Source organism: Pteropus alecto, unplaced genomic scaffold (genome assembly GCF_000325575.1).
Source record: "Pteropus alecto unplaced genomic scaffold, ASM32557v1 scaffold8, whole genome shotgun sequence".
Classification (NCBI taxonomy): domain Eukaryota; kingdom Metazoa; phylum Chordata; class Mammalia; order Chiroptera; family Pteropodidae; genus Pteropus; species Pteropus alecto.
This window is the reverse complement of record NW_006494609.1, coordinates 23,592,212-23,615,995: the sequence shown is the minus strand read 5'-3', so window position 1 is coordinate 23,615,995 and position 23,784 is coordinate 23,592,212. Positions and strand designations below refer to the sequence as shown.

Below are 23,784 nucleotides of genomic sequence, written 5' to 3'. Positions count from 1 at the left end.
AACCATAATGAGGACATTAAGTTAAAAATGGCGTATTGATCACGTGCATTTCTCTCTTCTCCCACCTGATAGCCCAATTAAAAGAATAAAGACAGAATAATGAAGAAGGGCAAAGAGAATGAGAGAGGTGCCGTCAGTGGACAAGTGACTTTAAACAATTTCTGGGAGATAAAAATCAGAGATACTTGTAGCAGGGCTCGAAGAAGGGTACAATCCAGGAAAAACGTCACTGGCCAGAGAAAATAACTGTGCTGCACACATGGAAGGTCCTAGTATAAAGGCCACCTTTCCTCCCAGCCACCATGAAGTTAAGTGGGGCACTTGACCAGCACCCTCGATCATCACACTCATAGCTGATGACCCTGCTTTCCATTTGATTGAAAAAAACAGCTGCAGTGAGAACAAAACTTCTACAAGCTCCCACCACCATACAGAGCCCCGCCTCCTGCACCTATGCCAGTAACCTCTACCTTTCTCCCTTCTCCAAGGGCATGCCTCCACCACCCACTCCCACCTCTCCCATGACCCCGCTTTTCCCGTTAGGTCATTCCCATTAGCAGACAGATCTGCTGGTATTTTGCCCATCTTTAAAAAACTTCTTGGCCTGACATCTCCCTGTAGCTACCAATCTAGTTATCTGTGCCTTGAAAAAGCTGTCTTGCTGTCTCTCATCTCCACCCAGCCATTCTCTCTTGACCTGAACATGGTACTGAAAGATGTTTGACAGCTACACTGGGCCACCTGGGACAATTAGCAGTAAATACAAAGGATCATGATGAAATAAAAATTAAAAAATAATAATAAAAATAAAAGAGGCAACTGTTAATTCTAGACAAAAAAATATATATACAAGAAAATAAATGATTGCAGTCTAACAATGAACAATATTTAGAGTTTAATTAAGTTCTGGAACCAAATATATTATTGCAATAGAAAGGCTGAGTAAAGGAAAGTAGATGTGGAAGTAAGTTACATGACAACGCTACATCCTCATCTTCTATCAGGAGGAAGTCGGTGATGTCTAAACTTATAAATCTGGATATAACCAAGAGGATCAGAAGCGCTTAAAGAACTGAAAGTGGGAACCTCTAAGTAACAGTCCTGGGAAAAGAGTTCTGACTGTAGTTAGAGGCTTTTTGGTACTATTTGACTTTTTAAGCTATATGCTATTACTTTGAAAAAATAATTTAAGATAACGAAAAATAGCCTCAATTAAGTAACAAATGATAGCTACAAGTGAGTTCCCCTGTAGTTCATGTGAGAGGAGAGATCCCTGAGAAGCTATGAAAATACATGGGGAGGAAAAATGAAAGAAAAATGAAAGAAAACCTTTGGCTTGAAATATAGAAACAGACTATATATATATAGCAGAAACCCAAATAACCTTCAGCTGTGAAAAGCTGACCAAAAACAAGATAGCAGATCAAACACACACCCCCAAATCCATTGTAAATATGAAACAGATGCTGCCATGACAATAAAGCTAATGGGTAGCATTTTCACCGAAAGAGCTAAATTAGATAGATGAATTTTTATGACTGGTGCTTGGTTCTGAAATATATAAAATAAGGATTTTGGTGTCTACTTCTGACTGGTTCATGATCTAAAAATTAAGAATCATCCTAGAAAAAGAGGTCTCCCCTAAAGTGGATTTATATCACAATCATCATATTTAAAGACTTGATTAGAAACTGTTCTCTAGATGTACACAGTATGTAACCTTGGTTATTATAGCTCATTAACCTGTCTGTTCAGTAAAAATGCCATTCTTCCAACAAATGCATTCATTTTCTTGAAGATCTTTTATGTTCACAACATCCTTATCACATAAGTGCGTGACAGAGATTATTCCCACTCTTCTTCCAGGGAGTTTTTCCCACAATGTCATTCTACTACATCTCTATTCTTACCCCCAAGCATAGCCTGTTGAAACTGTCTCTTAACATAATATGTAACTCTTTATTTTATACAGACTCAGCATGAATTAAGTCTCCAAATCACCAATACCACCACTTCCTGTAACTCTGGGCAAGACACACTCCCATCAAAAGTCAAGAGAATGCTGACAGAAACAAAGACCTCAGCTTTTACTGAGCTGAGAACAGTACCAACTGGTAAAAATACAATGAATAGACGAGAAATTTTAAGTTTCTATCTTCTGAAACTATAATACTGGTAATAAACCTATAATAAAACCAATTTTATAGGTAATAAACCTATAATAAAACCAATTTTCTAACCAAAATTCACTTAGTTTTACCATGTGACACAGCGATTCCACTCCTGGGTTAACTATCCCAGAGAAATTAAATTTATGTTCACATAAAAAAACCTGGTCAGGAATGCTTACCAGTTCTATTCATAATTGCCAAACACTGGAAACAACGCAAATGTCCTTCAGCGGGAGAGGTGATACAAACTATGGTCCCGCCATCACAATGAAATACTACTCAGCAATAAAAAGGAACAAACTAGCTATATAGGCGAGAAATGAAACTGTGGGGAAGGACAGACAGGTAGTTGGGGGAAGTCGTGCTGGAGAACAGCCCACCATAAAGGGACCATGGGGAGTTTCTGAAGGAGTGAGACTTCTCTGTCCTGATTATGGTGGTAGTAATGTGAGTCTATACTATAGATGTATTAAAATTCATAGACCTGTAAATCAAAAGAAAAAAATGTATACTTAAAAAAAATAATAATATAAATTTGCTTAATCTAAAATGGTGTCCAAAATGAGAGTGAGGTCAAAAGGTGCTCAGATACAAGATGCTACACAAATGTTATATACTTCCCACATGTTCACAACAGCTAAGGAAAAACATCTCATTCGCATTGCAATAAAAGTTATAAAATACCTTGGAATGAGCTTAAGAATTATGCAAAACCCAGGTGAAGAAAATTACAAACCCTGAAAACAAAACTGAGACACATTTCATAATTCCAGACAGAAAGATTCAGTATCATTAAAATAGAAATCTTCTCCAAAATAAGTTTATAAATTCAATTAATTCTAATCAAAATTCCAGCAAGACTGTTTTTATAACATGGAAACTTGATCCTAAAATTCATCTGGCAGCGTAAACAGCAAAACGAGCTATGAAACTTTTGAAAAATAAGAATAATCAGCAAAGGAGTCCCCCGACTTCAAATAACCGAAATATACAATCGAAAGCTGCAGTGATAAAAACACCACAGTATACGTACAAGACTAAATGAATAAATCAGAGAAACAAAAGGAGACCTGGGAATTTAATGTGATAAAACAGTTATCTTCAATCAGGAGGAAAGAACCGCTGATCCTGGGACAAGCAGTTATCCATGTGAAAAACGTTAGATCCCTACACCTCATATTAATCCCCCAAATATACATCAAATGAATCAAACATCCAAATGTGAGCCATAGGAGTATCTGAAGGAAATACAGAAAGGCTTTTAAAATCTTGGGACAAAATAAACCTTTCTTAACAAGACATGAAACCCAGACAGATCGCAATGATGTCTGAATCACATCAAGGGCTTAAGTCACTAAGATGTAAAAGAAAAAAAAAAAGGCAAATGGGTAAAGGATATTATATAAACAGGAAATTATTTTAAAAAGAATGACAAAAATATATGAAAATATCATCAATCTCAGTAGTTATCAGGAAAAAGAGAGCTTTTTTAAAATACAATTTTTTGTCCATCAGACAGACGAACATAATCCACACAGTGCTAGCAATAGTGTAGGAAAATGGACACCCTTATTCGTTGTGGTAGGTTAATAAAAGTAATATGACATCTTCTCAAAACCAATTTAAAAGTACCTATTGCAGTGTTAAATAAAATATCCATCCCCTTTGACCCAGGATTCCCACTGCTAGGGATCTATTCTACAAAAACACTCTTAACAAGAACACAGAGAGAGTTATGTTAAAGAATGTTCACTGCAGATGTTTGTAATAACAAAAAATCAGAAACCAGCCAATGCCTAACAGGGGATAAACTATGGCACCAGTACACAATGAAAGACAACGTTCATTAAACAGAATGTGTCGGATCTATGAGCTCTAAGATCCAGACATGGTCAAGTACATTACTAAGAAAAATTGCCATTATGTCCCGTGAATCTCTTTTTGTTAAAATAAACAAGAAGTTAATGTCTATAAAAAACTGGGAGTCAAACTGCTGAAGGAGATTTTTTTGAGGAGAGACATTTCAAGGAACTTTTACTTTCTACATAATAAATTTCTATGTTTACATTTTACATTATTCTGGGTAACATCTACAATAGGGAAAAAGGGAATAAAATGGTTTTGCTCAATTAAAAAAAAAAACCCTGAAAAAAAATAAATTTAGCCATTATCTTGTCAGATTCAAGCATTTCTGGAGAAAGAACCTATTAGACTTATCTACACAGTGGGCCAGACTCCAGACATGTAAGTTAAGTGAAAGGGGAGAGGGTCTGCCCGTCCCCCCGACTCTCACTCACCATCTCTGCCCACACAAGGAGACTGGCGCAGCAATCGCCAGGACTGGTGGAAACCAAACTCAGAGGTTTTGCTCTTTATTTCGAAAAGCTTTGATTAATGACGAAAAGAAAAGCTCTACCCGCTCGTGCTGTTTATTGATTCCAAAAGCGGTCTAGGCATCTCAACAAGAAGTCCTAACAGAGATTTGTCACTAAAGCTGAGATGAACTTTGAAAAGGCAAATTTACAGTTATGGCCTGTACTTAAGATTCCAACCTAGCGTAGACCAGCGCTTCCCAACCTTCAGGTTCCAGCACACACAGAAAATGAGACTAGCTGTGGGCACACTGCAGTACACAAAGGGGGCCCGCTGGCAGCGATGCCTGGCCCAGGTCCCGCTCCAGCGGCCCCAGGCATGGTGGGCTGCAGGCATCGGCACCATGCACACCTGAAACGCCGTCTCGGCGCACGTGTCAGGCGGCTCCAGCACAGAGAAAGCACTCCTTTAAAAAGCTTCCTTCAAAAATATCATGACATTCATTCAACAACACTTAGTACCTAAGGTGCAGAGTAGAGGAGGCGGGCAGGTAAACGAGCATTCCAACGAATGTCAAACGAGCTACCTAGGGAAATATCAGGAATTTTAACACGAGTCCCATGCCTAGAGAAAGGGAGGCTGTCAACGACCTCTTCCCAGAGGAAATGATCCCAACGCAAAAGGGTGAAAAAGTATTTCAGGCAGAGGAACAGGTACAAAGACCTAAATGCAAGAAGCTACGTGGAAGCAGCAAAACGGGTTCTGTATTGCACAGGCAGACGTGAGGGGGGAATTAATTTGATAGGTTTGATGGAAGTGTTTTTGATAAATATGCACTGCGGTTGAGCAGAAAGCCAGTAACACAAAAACCAGGAAAACATGTGCCTTCCTCCATAATAACCTATTAAACATAAGCTACAAGTAAAGTATTTGGGAAGATGAAAAATTTCTCGAGGGTAAAAAGACAGTGCTATTGATTTGCAAGTACCATAAGCTCATACATGAATTTTAAAACAATTTTTATTATGATGACAGATATTTGCTACTAAAAAAGAACAAAACACTACCATTTTTAAAGGCAAAGATTATTCACTCAATATATTTACAACATTTAAAGAAATGGAAAAGCCAAACAACTCCTAGACGATTATTAAATTTCTTTTCTTAAAAAAATGTTTAATTAGTTTAGAAAGAAGTCTAAATGTATACATTCTCTTCCTCTCTCTCTCACGTGGAACTAAACAGAGCAAGTGTCATTAATAGAAATTAAGCATAATTTCTATTTACCTCTCTGCCTGTAAGGATGTGTCTTGCCAATTTCACTTTTGCGAAATTCCCTTTGCCGATTGTTTTCAACAGTCTGTAGTTTCCGATGTGAGGCTGTTCGTCCGCACAGGAAGCAATGGAGTTTCTACACCGAGCCCCAGAGCGCCCGGAACGAGAGGTCACTTCTTGCCGCCCATCTCCATGTGACGTGTGCTACAATGCAACGTACAACAAACGTAAGAAAATGAGAGAACACACGGTACCTACCAAGTTTTAAGAGCCTCTAGTTGAAGAAACAAAACATTGATGCTTTAATTTTAATCCTAATGCATCTCACACTTTGAAGGAATTTGCCCGCATAGTATAATAAGGAAAATAATGCTGAGAAGAAAAAAGTCAAGTGTTGAAGTTCAACTGCTGATCGGAAAGAGATTTTCTATATGTGACTGTAACATAAAATAGGCACAACGGGACTGCCTTACAGTCGTGAAGAACTTAACCTTTCGTATGCTATGAAATGCACCGCACACGTGATCCTTACACCGCACCCCGTGAAACACGCACAACAAACATCACCATCACCAGATGAATATGCTTCTGTGATTTATGCTCGGCCACATCACTAGTGAGAAATCCAGAATCTGGATTCCCAATTTCTTCTACACTATGCTGCTAACAATTCAAAATAATGTGTTCAAAATAACAACCAGACTGTGTGGCCCTTGACAAATCTGTGTTGAATAGACGAATAAAATACTCAATATGCTCTATAAAGATAAAATAAATCATATGTGCCTCTAACCATATTAAATATAAAAGTACTAGAGTTAAACGCCTGTAAAAGTCTGTATGTCCAGGTACCCATTTGTCTTGTGCCCTGAGCCCCACAGATGCCACACGCCACTGCCTACCTTTCAAGGCAGCTAACTCCCGCTCGGGGAAGGCTTCTCACACTTACTCTCTCACACTTTCAGCCCTCTTCATTATTCTCTTTTCTAACTTCTTGTCCAGTAAAATGTCCCTTCTTCCTAGTGCTCTCTCTCTACTTGTCAAAACAAGTCTGATCCTAGCTGATAAGCATTAAGAAATTACTTTGTAATATATTCATATGAAGCGAAAAGGAAAAACAAGCATTTTAAACTGAAAGCTTAAGAATTTGTGCCAGCAACCCCTGATGTCCTCTAAAGATGTCCTTTCAAATTGCCATGTTAATCTCCATTTACTTTCTCAAATTCTATTTTCCCTTGATGGACCAAGTTTTCAGACAGATTCTCTTCAATTATCACGTAAATACTGCATTACAAACAATGATTTCTGTTTTTATAGTAAATGTATACTTTAAGTAAAACAGGATTTTACAACTAGTTACAAACCCAAGCAACTCGTAACATTGTTCTTATAACAATTTCCAAATTAGAATTTAGGGAAAACAGCCTATTTAGAAATGAGGTCTTGTTGATCAAAGAAAAGATTAAAATGACAACTAAGTTATGACCCTAAGGCTTTACACAAAACAGATACACTCTATTGTACCCAAGACATGTGCAGCTATAATGCAAATTTTGTAGATCAGCTGGAGTATGGTTTTAAAAGAACTTAAATGACCATGTTTATTTTTAAACTAGATTTAAGTTTAATGAAAACAGGACAGTAATTTATTGTTCCTTAGATCTTAGAACAGTAGTTGGCACATAACTGATATTTAATAAATATTAGAATGACTAAGTGATATCAAAATACGAATCACTGTAGTGTTCAGGTGGTTAAATTATGAGAAATTTTTCTAACTTTCGAATTCCTTCTATTCATTCATTCAAATATTTACCAAGTGATAATACGTGATAAATTTTATATAAATATGTGCCAGGCACTGTTTTGGGTGTTGGAAAGGCAGCAGTGCATAAAACAAAGTCCCTATTCCCATGAGGTATGTGTCCAGTGGTTTTATGCTTATGCAATATAAATATGGTCATCAAAATTATACTACTATCCAAAATTCTAGTTAAAAATAGCTTTTGTAATATAAACATATATTTTCTAATTTACATGTTTTGTAAATTCAGCTTTTCATGTATTATGTTTTCAAGAGTGAGGCACAGTTAAATAGAGAAAATATTAACTTTTGTGTAAATCAACTGTCTTGTTTCATGTAAAATGGAAATATTCGAAGAATCTCCAGATTCATGGACATCCAGAGTTCATACCATTGCTTACTCCCAATCTACTTATAAAAAACTCCTTAGCATTACATCACTTTTTTTTTCAGCAGGATGAGGATTTCTGTCTGTTTTGTTCATTACCAGATAGTCTCAGAACTTGGAAGAGTGCCTGGCAGGTAGTAGCCGTGCAATACATTGTTGCTGGATGCATGTTAAATGTATTCGAGGCCCTCTCTGATCTAATCCATTCCTCTTCTCTTGCTTTATCGTCCACTATTCCCCAGCATGATTCTGTTTCCCTCGGTTTGAGAGCTCTTTCTTCTCTTCAAACCTAAGAAAACCCTATTCATTCCCTTATGTTTGGATCATCTGTCACCATCTTCATGAAGCCTTCCATGACTTCCTGCATCCCAGCAGAATTACTATCTTTTCCTTTGGGCTCCCAAGGTACTCTGTGTGTTTCCATCTCTATTAAGCTACCTTGTTGACAATACTATTGGCCATCAGATTGGCTCCTGGGCTTCTGAGTTCCTGGAAGATCATACTGCCTTGTAGGAACTCATTCCCCTCACTGGCGGGTAGGCATAGCAATGTGACTAACTTTGGCCAATGAGATAGATACAAGAGAAAGTGACATGTCATTCCCATACTGAAGCACTTAACTGCCAGTGCTGACCTCCAGCCCTGTCTTCTGCTCTCCTGAATCCTGACCACTGTCCAAAGTCAGAGGGCCACAGGACCAAATCAGCCCAGACAAGATCGGTCTTCATGGAGCCAATAAATATGTCCTCAGGCAGACTTTGCGTGAACAAGGGTTTGTTTTTTTTTAACCATGTTAAAGCACTAAGATTTTGGTCACATATATTACCACAGTATACCCTCACCTAACACAACACATACTCACGAAAATAAACAATCATAATACAAAGAAGAAATCTGTCTTTCCTCATTAAATTATAAATTCACACAACAGATTGAAATATGTTTATTAAATTCCAACAGGATTAAATTTAGTATATTTAGTTTGATATTTCTTACACAAAATCCTTAAATTTAAAAATCTAACGTGTTTAACTTTAAAACGTCTCTCAAAACAGAATCAAATTAAATTGCCTTTTGCTTCTAGTTGGCCTTCATTTTTTCCCCATGTACCCACTGGTGGCCCTAAAGAAAGTTTCCTATTAATATATCATAGCAATGCGAATACTAAACATTTTAACAAATAAATTACTTATTAGTCAATTACTTCATGCATGGAATTTTTTTCCTAAGGAGCCAGTAAACAAGAGAGGACCAAAAAATAGTTAATTCTTCCTTAGTAATTTTTCACAGCATTTTGTGGCAGCACTAAGCACACAGCAGGTACTCAAGAGCTGTTGAATTTACGTCTTATAGATTAAATGAGTGCTGATCCTTCTCCCTCCCATGGAACTGAGCTGATACCACGTCATTCAGCCCGAAAACTGGAATATGTGCACTGCTACTGAAAACAAGGCAGAATCGAGCCAAAAACAAGAGATTAACAAATTCATAAAGCATTCAATTTCAAACTAAAACCTCTCTTTAATGCAAAACATTTAGGCTGCCTGGTAATATTAGGGCATTGAACAAACACTGTATTTATCTACTCAATATTCGTTCCTTCCATCTTTATTCCAAGAGAAGCTGAATGTGTTTGGGGAGGCAACATGGTCAGCTAAATTCTTGTTTTCTCGAACTTCCCTGCAGCTAGAAGTAGCATATGGCTTAGTTCTGGCCAGTTCTCCTTAGTCAAAGTCTACAGGAGGGTTCTGGGAAAACTTTTTGTTTCTCATAAAGGGAGACAGATACACTAGTAACATCCTCTTCCTCCTCTCTCCTGCCTTGAATGCAACCATAGTAGCTGAAGCAGTATAAGCTATCCTATAGCTATAATGCCTTGAAAATGAGAGAAAAGACAAAAATATTTTTAAAAACCACCAGGTCCAATATTATTGAACTACTGAACCAAAGCTAGAAGCTGCCTAGATTTCTTTTGTGAGAAAAACAAACCCCTATTTGGTTAAGCCATCTGTTAGGTTTTGTCACTGTCAGCCAAAGCACTGTTACAGGGGCCACGGCTACAGCAATACTAATGTTAAGAAATAATAAGAAAATGGATGAGGAATACACTCCATTTTATGTTATATGTATTAGTTTTTAAAATTTTGTTCATATATAAAGAGCCACAGAAGATAAATTATCATATAACCAGAAGGCACAAACGAGAATATACCTGAGAGAGAGAAGAATATACCTTAGAGAGAGAGAGAGAGAGAGAGAGAGAGAGAGAGAGAGAGAGACACACACACACACACACACACACACACACAATTTACATACTATGGTTTCAGGTTTGCCCTTATATCTACCTGGTAAAGCAACAACTTGAAATTTAAAAAACTTACTTAAGAAATCAAGTTTAAAAGTTTACAACTTGACACTGTTTCAACTCTGCCTGAACAGAGCTTGGTCCCTTTTGTAAAACACAAGACGTATACCCACACATCCTTTCTAATCCTTAAAATAACCAGCCACCCCCTTACATAATGGGCAGGTTTGTTCAAATGTAAAAAAAAAATCTACACAGCTAAATTGTGACAATAAAAGACTATTCTTCAAGTATTTTGTAATTTAGAGATATTAATAAATCAGTTTTCACTTTTGAAAGCAGCTGGGCAATTATTTCATTCACTGAGAAAAAATATTTGATTAAGACTGAACAACTGCGATTTTAAAACTTTTAGCAAACTAGGAAATGAACTTCCTTAATTTGATTAAAATCACAGACCGAAAATCTTCAGTAAATATATTAAGTGAAGAAACTGGAATCATTTAAGATCAGAAACAAGATGAAGCTGCCTATTTTCACTATCATTATTTAACATAATACTGGTGCCTTTAAGCAAAGAGAAAGTTTTAAGATGTAACAATCAAAACGGAAGAGATAAAAATGTCGTTATTTGTAGATGATATGATCTACCTACAAACCAACAGAATCAGAAATACCGCTGGAACTCAAGAGAGTGTTTGGCAAGGTGTAAGATCAACCTATGACATTCCTCTACACCAGCAGTAACCTACCACAAAATTTAATTTAAAATAACCATTCTTAACATAGTCCCCTTATCCACGGTTTCACTTTCTGCAGTTTCAGTTACCCGTGGTCCAAAAATACTATATGAAAAATTCCAGAAATAATTCATAAGTCTTAAACTGTGCACCAGTCTGAGTAGCATGATGAAATCCTACGCCACCCCCGCGTCATTCTGCCCGAGATGTGAATCATCTTTGTCCAGCGCATCCACCCTGTCTATGCTACCAGCCTTGTAAGTAGCTGTCTCCGTTATCAGACCAACCGCTGCAGATCACGGTGCTTGTGTTCACGCAACTCTGATCCCTGTGAACACACGAACGGAAGTGAAACGGCCTTACTGCTGACAGAAGAAGTTTCACTGGTCTGGATAAAAGATTGAACCAGCCACAACATCCCTTTATGCCAAACCCAATCCAGAGCAAGTTCCTAACTCTCTTCAATTCGATGAAGGCTGAGAGGTGAGGAGGCTGCAGAAGAAAAGTCTGAAGTTGGCAAAGGCTGGTTCACGAGGTTTAAGGAACGAAGCCATCTCCATAACATAAAAGTGCAAAGTGAAGCACCAAGGGCTGATGTAGAAGCTGTAGCAAGTTATCACCAAGATCATTTAAAAAGGAGCTACTCTAAACAACAGATTTTCAATGTAGATGAAGCAGCCTTCTATTGGAAGAGGATGCCATCTTGAACTTTCATAGCTAGAGAGAAGTCAATGCCTGACTTCAAAGCTTCAAAGGACAGGATGATTCTGTTAGGAGCTCACGCAGCTGGTGACTTTACGTCGAAGACAATGTTCACTTACTATTCCAAAAATACTAGGGCCTGTGCTCTGCCTGTGCTCTATAAATGAAAGAACAAAGACGGATAACAGCATGTCTGTTTACAACATAGTTTACTGAATATTTTAAGCCCTTTAAGACCTCCTGCTCAGAAAAAAGAACCCTTTCAAAATATTACTGCTCACTGACAACCCACCTGGTCACCCAAGAGCTCTGATGGAGATGGATGTGAGATTAACGTTGTTTTCATGCCTGCAAACACAACATCCAATCTGCAGTCCATGGATCAAATAGTAATTTCTACTCTGAAGTGTTATTATTTAAAAAAAACATCCTGGAAGGCTAAAGCTGCCATAGATAGTGATTCCTGTGATGGATCTGGGCAAAGCAAATTGCAAAGCTGCTGGAAAGGCTCCACCATGCTAGATGCCATTAAGAACATTCATGACTCACAGGAAGAGGTCAAAATATCAACATTACCAGGAGTCTAAAAGAAGTTGATTCCAACCCTCATGGATGACTCTGAGAGGTTCAAGACTTCAGTGGAGGAACTACAGATGTGGTGGAAACAGCAAGAGAACCAGAATTAGAGCATGACGATGTGACCGAACTGCTGTAATCTCATGGTAAAACACTAACGCGTACGGAGCTTCTTATGGATAAGCAAAGAAAGTGGTCTCGTGAGATGGAATCTACTCCTAGTGGAGATGCTGTGAAGACTGTTGAAATGACAACAAAAGATTTAGAATAAATAAATTTAGTTGATAAAGCAGTGGCAGGGTTTGAGAGAGCTGACTCCAATTCTGAAAGAAATTCTACTGTGGGTAAAATGCTATTAAACAGCGCTGCGTGCTGCAGAGAAATCATTTGTGAAAGAAGAGTCAGTCAATGTGTCAAACTTCATCTTAATTTTAAGAAACTGCCACAACCACCTCGACCTTCAGCAACTACCACTCTGATCAGTCAGCAGCCGTCGACACTGAGACAAGACCCTCTACTAGCAAAAAGATTACAACTTACTGAAGGTTAAGATGATGATTAACAATTTTTAGCAATAAAGTATTTTTTAATTAAGGCACACTTAATAGACTACAGTGCCATGTAAACATAACTTTTATATGCACTGGGAAACCAAAAAATGTGTGTGACTTGCTCTATTGCGGTATGTGCTTTATTATGGAGGTCTGGATGGAAGCTACAGTATTCTCTGAGATCTGCATGTACAGTACCATAAGATATTATATGAGTGAGTGAGAGAGAGAGAGAGAGAGAGAGAGACCACATTCACATAACTTTTATTACAGTAGACAGCTGGCTCAGTCAGTCTTCTATTCGTGGGTTCAACCAATCACAGATCGAAAATATTCAAAAAAATAAAAGTAAAAATGTTACGTTGCTGCTGACGTGTATTATGTAGCTAGGTCAAGTTAACAAGGAGGTATCACACTTACACCTATTAGGCTGGCAAATTTAGAAAGCTGCATAGCCTACAGCCATGCCACCCTGAACATGCCTGATCCCATCTGATCTCAGAAGCTAAGCAGGGTTGGGCCTGATTAGTACTTGGATGGGAGACCACCTAGGAAGACCAGGTGCTGTAGGCATAAAAAAAAAAAGAAAAGAAAAGAAAGAAAGAAAAAAGCTGGATAATGCTAAATGTTGGCAAGAACCATGGGTACAAAAACATGGGCACTGCTGGTGGGAGTGTGGGCTGAGGGAGCCATCCAGAAGAGCAACCTGGCACTATCTGGTGCTTCCTGTGACCAGCAATTCCACTCCTAGCTCCACATCCCCCCAAAATCCTTACACGGCTCCATAAGGGACATGCGTGAAGATATTCACTGTAGCATTTCTGTGGCAGGGCAACCTGAATGTCCGTCCACTCCTGACGAGCAGAGATTAAGTGTGATGGATGCCCACCACAGTGATATATGCAGCAGTCAGATGCAACAGAGTAGACGAGAAAGACGCTATATTGACATAAAGTACCAAACATATAGACATACAGATACATACATGACAACATATTAAACATGTTAGAACAGTAACCTCTTAGAGGAATAAGGAAAATGACATATGGGAATTAACAAGAATAAATAAAACAAGAGAATGGCCTCATATTGACCAAAGATAACATGACTTTTTGCAGCTGATTTTATAAAAAAGTTTCTGAGAATATGAACCACAGGAAAGGGAAACTATTACTATTACTATTACTATTCATAAATTTAGTCAAATTGGTTTCACTTTTAATAAAACGTTTTATTAGTAGAGTAAGTGAACAATCATAACAATGAAATACACTGAAAAATAATTTACTTCTCTAATCCTCAGAACCACAATGAACAAATAAATTGTGGCTACAGAAAACTGACTCAATAGCTTTAGACTGGTTAACTATATTCTAAGCACCTATTAAGTGCCAGGTACTACAAGGAGATTAAAAACAGAAAAGTATGGTGCCAGACCTGTAAGTCACTCATAACCTAGCTGAGGAGGAAATATGGGGAAGAGTAACTGAAACAAAGGGCAATCCCGCCCCCATGAGAAAATCTTGAGTAAACGCCCTCAGTGCTGTCCGACACATATACTGTGAAGTACACGTGTAATTTTCAATTTTCTAGTAGCAACAATAAAAAAACTAAAAACTAAAAAGAAACAATAAATTTTAATAATATTTTATTTACCTGAATATATTCCCAACATATATTATAAAAAGATTAAGATTTTACATTCTTTTTTCATATTGTCTTTGAAATCTGGTATAAATTTTATACTTACAGAAAATCTTCATTCAGACTAACACATTTCAAGTACTCACTGGCCATATGTGGCTGGTGGCTACTGTGCTGAATAATAACACAGCTCTAAGCACTCAGAGAGTATGACCACATTTGGGTGAGATGAAGGAAAAAAGGCGTCCTGGAGATGAAGGGACAGCGTCTTTGAAGGATAAGTAGTAGAGTTCTAATGGGAGATGGTGGTCACTTCAAGCAAGATACTAGCACAAGAGAAGCTGAGGAAGCTCGGGGGACGGGGGAAGACCGCCCTTCATCTGCGGATCTAGACAGTTTCATCTCGCACAACTCTCTCATCTCATGTGCCACTAACACTGGGGGGAAACGGCTTTCGTTCCTTAACATCACGACTGCCGACAACTTCTTAACATTCTTGACTAGGCTGCCCCTCTGCCTTGATCTCCTTCCGTCCCCAAGCCTCAGCTCAGTTAATTCCTACACTAAAGCACTTGACTATAAGCTCCTTTGTGGGCAACAACCAACTCATCTCTGTGTTCTCAGTACACGGGACCAGGCAACCGGCGGCTGTGAAACTGCTGGGTGAACAAACAGCCCAGCAGAACTGCCTGGCTGGACTAGTTCATGCAAGTGGGTTAGAAATAACGAAGCTAAGAAAGTGGGTCAAGAACTTAGAATACTAAAGCCTTTACAGGGTACCCAATTTTTTAGAATATTACTACAAACGCTGTATTAAGAGGAAATTAACAGAATCCCCATCGTGTGAAGTGGACTGGGCGCTTTATAAGTGTTATTTCCTTTAATCACAACAACCCTGAGTAGATGGTGTCAATTCCTTTTGATAAATGGGACTATAGTTAATGATACTTACTGTATTGTAATTTGAAAGTGGCTATGAGAGAAGATCTTAAAATTCTCCTACAAGAAAATAAATTCTAACTATGCATGGCGATGGATGTTACCTATTATCTACACTTACTGTGGTGAGCATTTCACAATACATACAAACATCAAATCATGACGTTGCGCACCTGAAGCTATAGTTGATCCCTGAACAACAGGGTGTTAAGAGCGCCTGCCCCCGCCGCTGCCCCCACCTCCACAGTGAGAAATCGGTGTAACTCTCAACTTCCAAAAGACTTTACTAATTACCTACTATTGACTGGAAGCCTTCCCAATAACGTAAACAGTAGAGTAACACATATTTATATGTTATATGTATTATATACTATAGTCTTACAATAAATAAGCTAAAAAAAGTTAAGAAAATCATAAGATAAAATGCATTTACAGTATTTACTGAAAAAAACCCACATATAAGTGGAACCGCACAGTTCAAACCCGTGTTGTTCAAGGGTCAACTGTAATAAAATGTTACACATCAAATACATCTCAATTTTTAAAAAATTTAAAATTTTAGAAACATGAAGCACAGGATGAGTGAATTAACTTGCCCTTGGTTGTTACTTCTATCTGATGACTGGTTTCAAATGCAAGCCTGTAACTCCAGACCTCAATCTCTCCTTTTACACTGGTTGCTGGTCCCTTTTTTTCCTTTACTTCTTGTCCATTCTAGCTCAGAAGTGTCTTCAGAATCTCTCCCTTGGACGTGGTTCCATAGTGCAGCGGTTAGCATGTCTTCTTTAAACACAGAAGGTCCTGGGTTCACGCCCCAGAAGAGCCACAGTCCATGGTCTACGGCCATGCCATCCTGAACAAGCCCGATGTCTGATCTTGGAAGCTAAGCAGGGTCGGGCCTGGTTAGTACTTGGATGGGAGACCACCTAAGACGACCAGGTGCTGTAGGCATAAATAATTTTTTAAAAAAAAGAAAGAAAGAAAAAGAAAAAAAAAAAAAATCTCTCCTTCCACCACAGTCTTAAGGCTCCCATCTTTATCTGTCACTTCCAAGCCCAGACTGCATCAAGCCTCCCTTTAAGAAAGGGTGATCTCATTGGAATGAACTACAGAGGGGAGAGGCTGAGAACACAGGAACAGAGATGAGACCAGTAAACAGACCATTAACAATAACAGTAAGTGATAAGCTACCATTTACGTTTTATTATGTGTCGAGCACTGTTCTAAATGTGTTACCCATATTATCTTATCGAATTACTAATTCAACTAATGTTTATTTACTGGTCACCTGTAATAAATGGCTAGTATGTTCCAGGTATTTTCTAAGTGTGACTGGGAGGGCCGTGGGTGGTCAGAGTAAGCCTCGCTGAGGTGATGATGTTTGAAAAGAGAAGGTGAGATACCTGTGGATATCAGGAAGAAAAGTGTTCAGAGAAATGACCCGATGCCAAGGCCCTGAGAATGGAATGTCCCCAGTGTGTTCAAAACACGAAAGCCGACGCCTGGCTCTATGAGCGCAGTGAGTGAGGAGAGGTAGGAGGTGAGGACAAAGCGGCAAGGGAGGCCAGAGCATGGAGGCCTTATCCTTACACAGTCCTACGAGGTCATCGCTACTACCAATCCCATTTTACCTGGGGCACGAAGAAGGTAAATAATTTGTCCAAGGTCACAAATAAAATGCTAGGTCAGATTATAAAGTGGTTTGAAAACATGACCCCAAAGCCTTTGACACACCTCCCATTATGAGGTAAAGCCCAAGTCCTTTCTGCTGGAATCTGGGTGCCTGTGACTGCTTTAACCAAGAGAAAATGGCAGAAATGGTATTATGTGATTTCTGAGGCAGGCAGCTTCCACCTTGTCTGCTGAAACACTGAGCCACCCAGAAGACATCCAATCACACAGAGAGCGGCCTCCGTGCTAGAGAGGCCCACGCAGGAGCTCTGGCCAGGAGTCCCAGCTGCACCCAGCCTTCTAACTACACCTGCCAAGGTGTCAGATGTGAATGAAGAAACAGTCTAGGACGTGGATCTTCCAGCCCAGCTATTCAACAACCCCTGAGCCTTTCAAGAGCCCAAACTGAAGTCCCATAGTGGAACAGAGATAAGCCATCCGTGTCTGAATCTGGGAGCACAATAAAACAGTTGTAGTTTTACATTACTAAGTTTTAGAGTGGTTTGTTCCATAGCGACAGTTAAGTAGAACTACAGAATAAGCAGGAAATAACCTGTGAAGAACTTGAACTAATGAAATGGAAAAAAAATCAGAATACATTACCATGGCATGTGGAAGGTTGTTTATCATTGAATATCTTTAAATCTAGATGATGATGTCCTTTTATGAGAAGAAAACTTCAACTCCTTTAGTCCACTTCACTAGTAAAGCTAACACAAGCATGTGAGCACACCAAGGCAGGCCTAGGCTGGGCAGAGGCCAGGCAAGCGAAGGAGGACAAAGGAAGGTGGAGACAGTATATGAACAGAAAGTCGTCAAAACACCTCAAATGCCTCAACAACAAAAACCGCTTGCCCAGTTTCAATTATTCTTCTGGATGAAGAACAGTAGAGGGCTGAATTAGGAAATGATTCTAGGTCTACTTTGCTTGAAGATTCTCATTCTAGAATCCACTATTGTAGTCAATGAAATCATAAAGATATTGACTCCCTAAAGAATGGGGCTATACAAAATTCTAGGATAAAAACCTCTGGGTTCAGCTTATTCAAATTTCATATTAAATTCTACCAATACAGATTTTCAAATAAGATGTCCATAATACAAACCCCACAATATTTAACCTCCACGCAAAAGTAACTGCCTAACTATTAGCAAGAAATACGAACAAAATAGCTCTTTTGTTCAAACTTCAACTACGAATGCCAAGATTCCACATGACCCACAGAAATAATGCCTTATGTAGTCTACAGAAGATTATATAAGACCGAGCATGGCTGCACAGCTCAGCTGCCTACGGTGTAGTGCTAAAGAACTCTAGCTTGGAGACAAAGGTGGACTCACCCCCAGAAAGTCTTTTTCTTCCAATGCCCTCCAATTACTACATAGGTAGGTGCATGTGGGTCAGCACAAACCCCTTATTACTGTTGGCAGACAGATCAACAACTCCAAGCACATTCTTTAAATTCTTGTGTAAGACGACATTAAAGCTGGGAGATTCCCAGGGATGAGATGTTTTCTTCTTCAGGTTTAATACGAAATTTTAAAACAGATCTGAGACAAGTGAATTTCTGTTTTAGTCCTCCTCCTCCCAGTGCTGATCAGAAGAGGCTGTATTCTGTGACTCTTACTTCAGCTTGGGAACAAATTCCAGGGATAAAATGTGACTATATCTAGAATCCAAAACCCTCTTTAAAATTAAAGATAACAGGTACCATTAATTTATATTAAACTGTATATGTCTTTTATAAGTAATTTCAATGTATATAATCATGCGCTACATAAAATATCAAATGACTAATATTCTACTCAGGGCAAATTTCTACCTTCACCTAATTTATATACAGAAGAAATGAAAATGACCCTCAAACTGAAATCTGTAAGATATTTTCCCAAATACTTTGACTCGATAAAAAAGTTAATTCTTCAGAGATCAACTTTTTTTTTAAGGCCCAAATAGCTTGGATTCAATATAGTTTTAACAGATTAAACGAAATATTACATATTTTAAATGAAATAGTAAAGTACTTAGTACTATTGCCTGATGCATAATAAGTGATCAATAAGTGCTATCTATTTTTATTCTCTATAACCACATTTTCCTTCAAAGAACCAATTTTAAAAACTCATGGAACATGAAAATTTTACTGACTATGGATATCTCTCTTCCACAGTCACAATACGATCTAAAGGAATATAGTTTCTTTGGCACGCCTTCACTGAAATTTGAGGCAGGGATTCTTAAAGTGTGGTCCCTGGACCTGCAGCATCTACACTCGCCTGAACTTGTCAGAAGAAATGAGAACTCCGGGGCCCAAACGGTAAAATCAAGGGCGGGGGGGGGGTCCAGCAATCAGTGCCGAGGACCGGTACCAATAAATGACCTCTTAGAAACTGGGTCACACAGCAGGAGATGAGTGGCGGGTGAGTGAGCAAAGTTTCATCTGTATCTGCAGCAGCTCCCCAGCACTGGCAACACCACCTCAGCTCCACCTCAGATGCTCAGGCATTAGATTCTCATAGGAGCACTGGTGCCACTAAGATTGGGGACCGCTCTCTATGGCACAGTGCCATATACATAGTAAGTAATCAAATTTAAACAGGCTAATAATAGTCTCAGTGTCATATACATAGTAAGTAATCAAATTTAAACAGGCTAATAACCAATAGCTGGCTGGACAATAACACATCAGTTTATCTATTTTGCAGAGATAAATTCTGAGGACTAGTATGCATTAACTTGTAATAAACAAGTACATGATGCCCACACACCAAGAGCTGTTCATTGCAAAGCCCTGGGGCTTCCTATACTTTGGCAAATAACCCAGGCTTACAAAGTGTCATACACTTTTAAACTTAAGTGAAAAATAATACATTTCTAATTGTACCGGTATACAAACAAGATTTGTCTGTGGCTTTGTATAAGTCAACTGTAGAACAAACTAAAATGCAAACTTTTTCTTGACCTTAAAAACCCCTCTTATCTCACATATTGGCCAGCTGTAATAGATGGACCCAAGATAGATTCTAATGTGAATAAACTGTTTAAAAAGTAGACAACTGAGGAAATTTGAACACAGATATTTGATATTAAGAAATAATGATAAAGGGATTATGATTACTTTTTTTAAAAAAGCTTTATCTCTTCTAAAGCTTTAGAGATAAAATGATAAGATACATTGAATTTGTTTGTTTCTTGGGGAGAGAACAATGCAATTAAGACTAGCCATCGAGCTGTTGAGTACACGGGGGCAGGGTTGGCTAACTACATACCAGGGCTTCTCTACCCCAGCACTGCTGACATTCTGGTCTAGAGAGTTGTTTATTGGGGGAAAAGGGATGCTAACCTGTATACTATAAAATGTTTAGCAGCATTCCTGGTCAGTAGCAACTTCTCTTCGGTGGTGACAATCAAAAACGTCTCTAGACATCATCAAATGTCCACTGGAGGGCAAAATCATCCCTGGTTAAGGACCACTGACAAAAACTTACTAAATTCTCTCTACTTATTCATTTTAAATTTTTTAAATCTTATTTTAATTATACTCTCTATTGGTATAACTACACTTCCCTGTTGAATAATTAAAACATAAGCTTTTGGGAAACAGCCTGATACACAAAAAAGCAAAGGGGACTGAGCTGGAAGAACCGGTGTCCAGCAGAGGTTCTGCTACTCGGCAGTCAGTGGTCGCAAGCAACTCCTGTCAACTGTCTGAACCTCAGTATGCTCATTGGGTCAAACTGTTTGACTAGTACTTTTGAGTTATAAAATCTTTTATATACCCATCAGCTAAAGGTCAATATTCACATTTGAAAATAAACAAAAATATAGTAGTATGTTAAGAAGAAAACATTCTTGTAGCGAATTATCTGCCTTTTATTATTCTTGATCTATAAGCAAAATTCTTATCACAATTATATGTGATTATTTAAAATTTAAATTTGTGACAACACGAGTGGGTCTTGAGAGTACTATGCTAAGTAAATAAGTTCAATGGAGGACAAGAACTGTACGATTTCACTCATACGTAGGATATAAAACAAAAAGCAACAAATGAATAAACAAAAACTCATAAAGACAACAGAATGGTGGTTGTTGGACAAAGAGGGTAAAGGGGTCGAATATATGGTGACGGAAGGTTGTCTTATAAAGTTGTACACCTGGAATTTATGTTATTAGCCAACGTTACCCCAATAAATTTAATTTAAAAATTTTAAATAAGATTCCTAGGGTGAGCAAAATGGAAAGTCTTTTTTACAAAACAGAAGAACGCTGTTCCAGTCATAATGGCCAAAATGTCCATCAACTAGTGAATGGATTTTTAAAAACTGTGGTACATCCAAACAATGAACTACTCGGCAATAAAAAGGAATGAACTACTGACACACACACAAACATGAATCAACCTCAAAAGCATTATGCTAACTGAAAGATGCCAGACACAGTTATATATTCTTTGACTCCATTATATGTAACATTCTGAAAAGGTAAAACTATAAGGACAAATAACAGATCAGTGATTGCCAGAGCCTGGGGAAATGAAGAGGAGGACTGCAAAGTGTCACAAAGGACCTTTATAGGCAATGGAAAAGTTCTATATCTTTACTGTGATGGTGGTTACATGACAACACATTTGTCAAAATTCATCAAACTGTACACATAAAAAGACTGAATGGTCTCTTAATAAATTTGACTCTAGCAGAGGAGCTGCTCAACAGACTGAGAGCTCCCATTCATTCTTGTACCCTCACCACTCAAATGGCAGGAAGTCTAATACTTAGCAGTTAGGTAATGGAAGATAAATAACATGGTATATGCCAGACATGTAACATTGACACAAGGGCACTGTACTGTAAAAGACACCCAACTACTTCCAGAATGTGCCAATACCTGAGTTAAAAATGGAACAGGGAATGATAAATTAATGCATGATGTGCTACAAACCTCCGACTATAACACTGTCAAAAATTCAATTTTAAATACATTCCATGAGAATAAAGGTACATTCCATACCCTACATTATCTTTAAATTATTCAAGAGGATGTGGAGTGCAGCATGGGTAATGTGGTCAATATTGTAGTGGCTATGTGTAATGCCGGGTTGGTGCTGGACTTGTCAGGGTGATCACTTCGTAAATTATATGAATGTCTGGCCACTGCACTGTATACCTGAAACTAATATAATACTGAATGTCAGCTGTAACTGGAAAAAAAAAAAGAATAAAGTTGGTAACTTCTAACAATACACAAAGATTACAATGTAATTAAATTCAGCAGAAAACAAGGTAAAGACCCACTGGGTGTACATCCTTCATTATCACAAATCTGCTATGCTGATTTTTGACCAGTTTATTTACAAAGTATGGAGCTCCTGCTCTGGTTCATTTTGCTTCTCTTAGTGAAAGTCAATGATCGAAAATAATCAACTCATTTTTTTGCTTGTTCCACTCAGGGTACTCAAAGAACAGGTTGATCAAGTCAGAAACAGGTTCAAAAGGTCCATAAGAAAATGAATTCACTGACTCACCCAGTCTACAATTTTCTATTAGTCACTCTTTATGTAATTTTCTCATCCATCTCAAGTAAAGAAATGTCTGCCACTGTACTCCTTACTTATCAGGTTAAATAGTATTAAATACTGTACATTAATACACCACAGGGATGCTTTAGACCAACCAAGGTTTATATAAAGAGATTAAATCAACCGATAGCTACTCAGCAAACAAGTGGAATTTTGAAGATTAAAATGAAGGCATTTGATACCACTGGCTCACAATGTCTCAGGACGTTCTTGAAATCATGGAAACAGGCAGAGCAAGGAAGCTTTTCCTAAGTGATGGCGTTTTCTTGCCAGGAATTACCTCATAACACTTACAATGAAAAGCCAGTGAAGTTTCTTTACAAGTTATTTTCTAGATGTTTTGCAGAAGATAACGCAGCTAAGTTAGAACAGTTCTGAACCCAGTGCTAAAGAATTCAGAAAGCACTTGGGCAGAGTCAACACTTTTCCAATGGAACCTCCACTGCAAGTGGTCATTCCCTAAAAATGCTGCTCCTGGCCTTTTAAAAGGGTTTCCGTGAACAAATTCAAAGGATCCTTTTATAGAAGCAGAGGATGTGAGTGCTGGAAGGGGCCTGAGAGTTCGTCTACGCCAACCTCTCCTTAGGAAGGAAGAAGGCTAGGCCCGGAGCGGGATTCCCTCGGCTGGGCCTGCAGTGGCAGGGCGACCATCGTCTACACCTTCTTTTCCAGACTGCTTGACCCACGCGGCCCGTGCAGACCCGGAGGGAGACACAGCGGCTCCTCCGTGGACTTCTCGTGGGCCGAGCTCTCGAGTTCCTTCTAAGGGGGCCACAGGAAGACTTCAGCGGCCATTTAGTTTTAGTGACTGTCACTAAACTTAGCTCCAGACAATTTTAAAGAGCGAGGCGTACAGGACAGTCCACTCGACCCCATCAAGGGCTTTTAAGCAGCACCACGAACGTGTTTTTAACCTGACAGCCTCGCAAGAGCCGCCTGCCCAATTCTACAGGAGTTCGGTAAGAACCCGCGCCGAACCCTGCGGAGATCCGCACGCACCCGGACAGCCCCACCGCGCGACGACCCGGCCCCGCGAGACCCCGACCCGAAAGGCGGCGACTACAGGCCCGTTAGGAAGCAAGACCCCGGCGCGACCGCGAACGCACTTCCCGCCCGGCCGCCC

At 38.8% G+C, this 23,784-nt stretch overlaps 1 protein-coding gene, 1 non-coding gene and 1 pseudogene across 2 annotated transcripts in view; 2 read left to right on the top strand and 1 right to left on the bottom strand.

Moving 5' to 3' along the window:
• MARK3 (microtubule affinity regulating kinase 3) overlaps positions 1-8,452 on the bottom strand; it is a 66,345-nt gene extending 57,893 nt beyond the window's left edge. Inside the window, exons 1-2 of the mRNA XM_025042128.1 lie at positions 8,390-8,452; positions 5,772-5,963 (exon numbers count right to left, since the gene is read on the bottom strand). Coding sequence (XP_024897896.1) covers positions 5,772-5,963; positions 8,390-8,452 — 255 coding nt within the window. The remainder of the gene's footprint in view (positions 1-5,771; positions 5,964-8,389) is intronic.
• A 4,830-nt stretch (positions 8,453-13,282) lies between these two features.
• LOC112473704 lies at positions 13,283-13,401 on the top strand. The gene has a single exon (XR_003044166.1). It is a non-coding gene; the product is annotated as a 5S ribosomal RNA (ribosomal RNA).
• Positions 13,402-16,246: 2,845 nt separating this feature from the next.
• On the top strand, positions 16,247-16,362 carry LOC112473842 (annotated as a pseudogene).
• Positions 16,363-23,784: the final 7,422 nt, after the last annotated feature.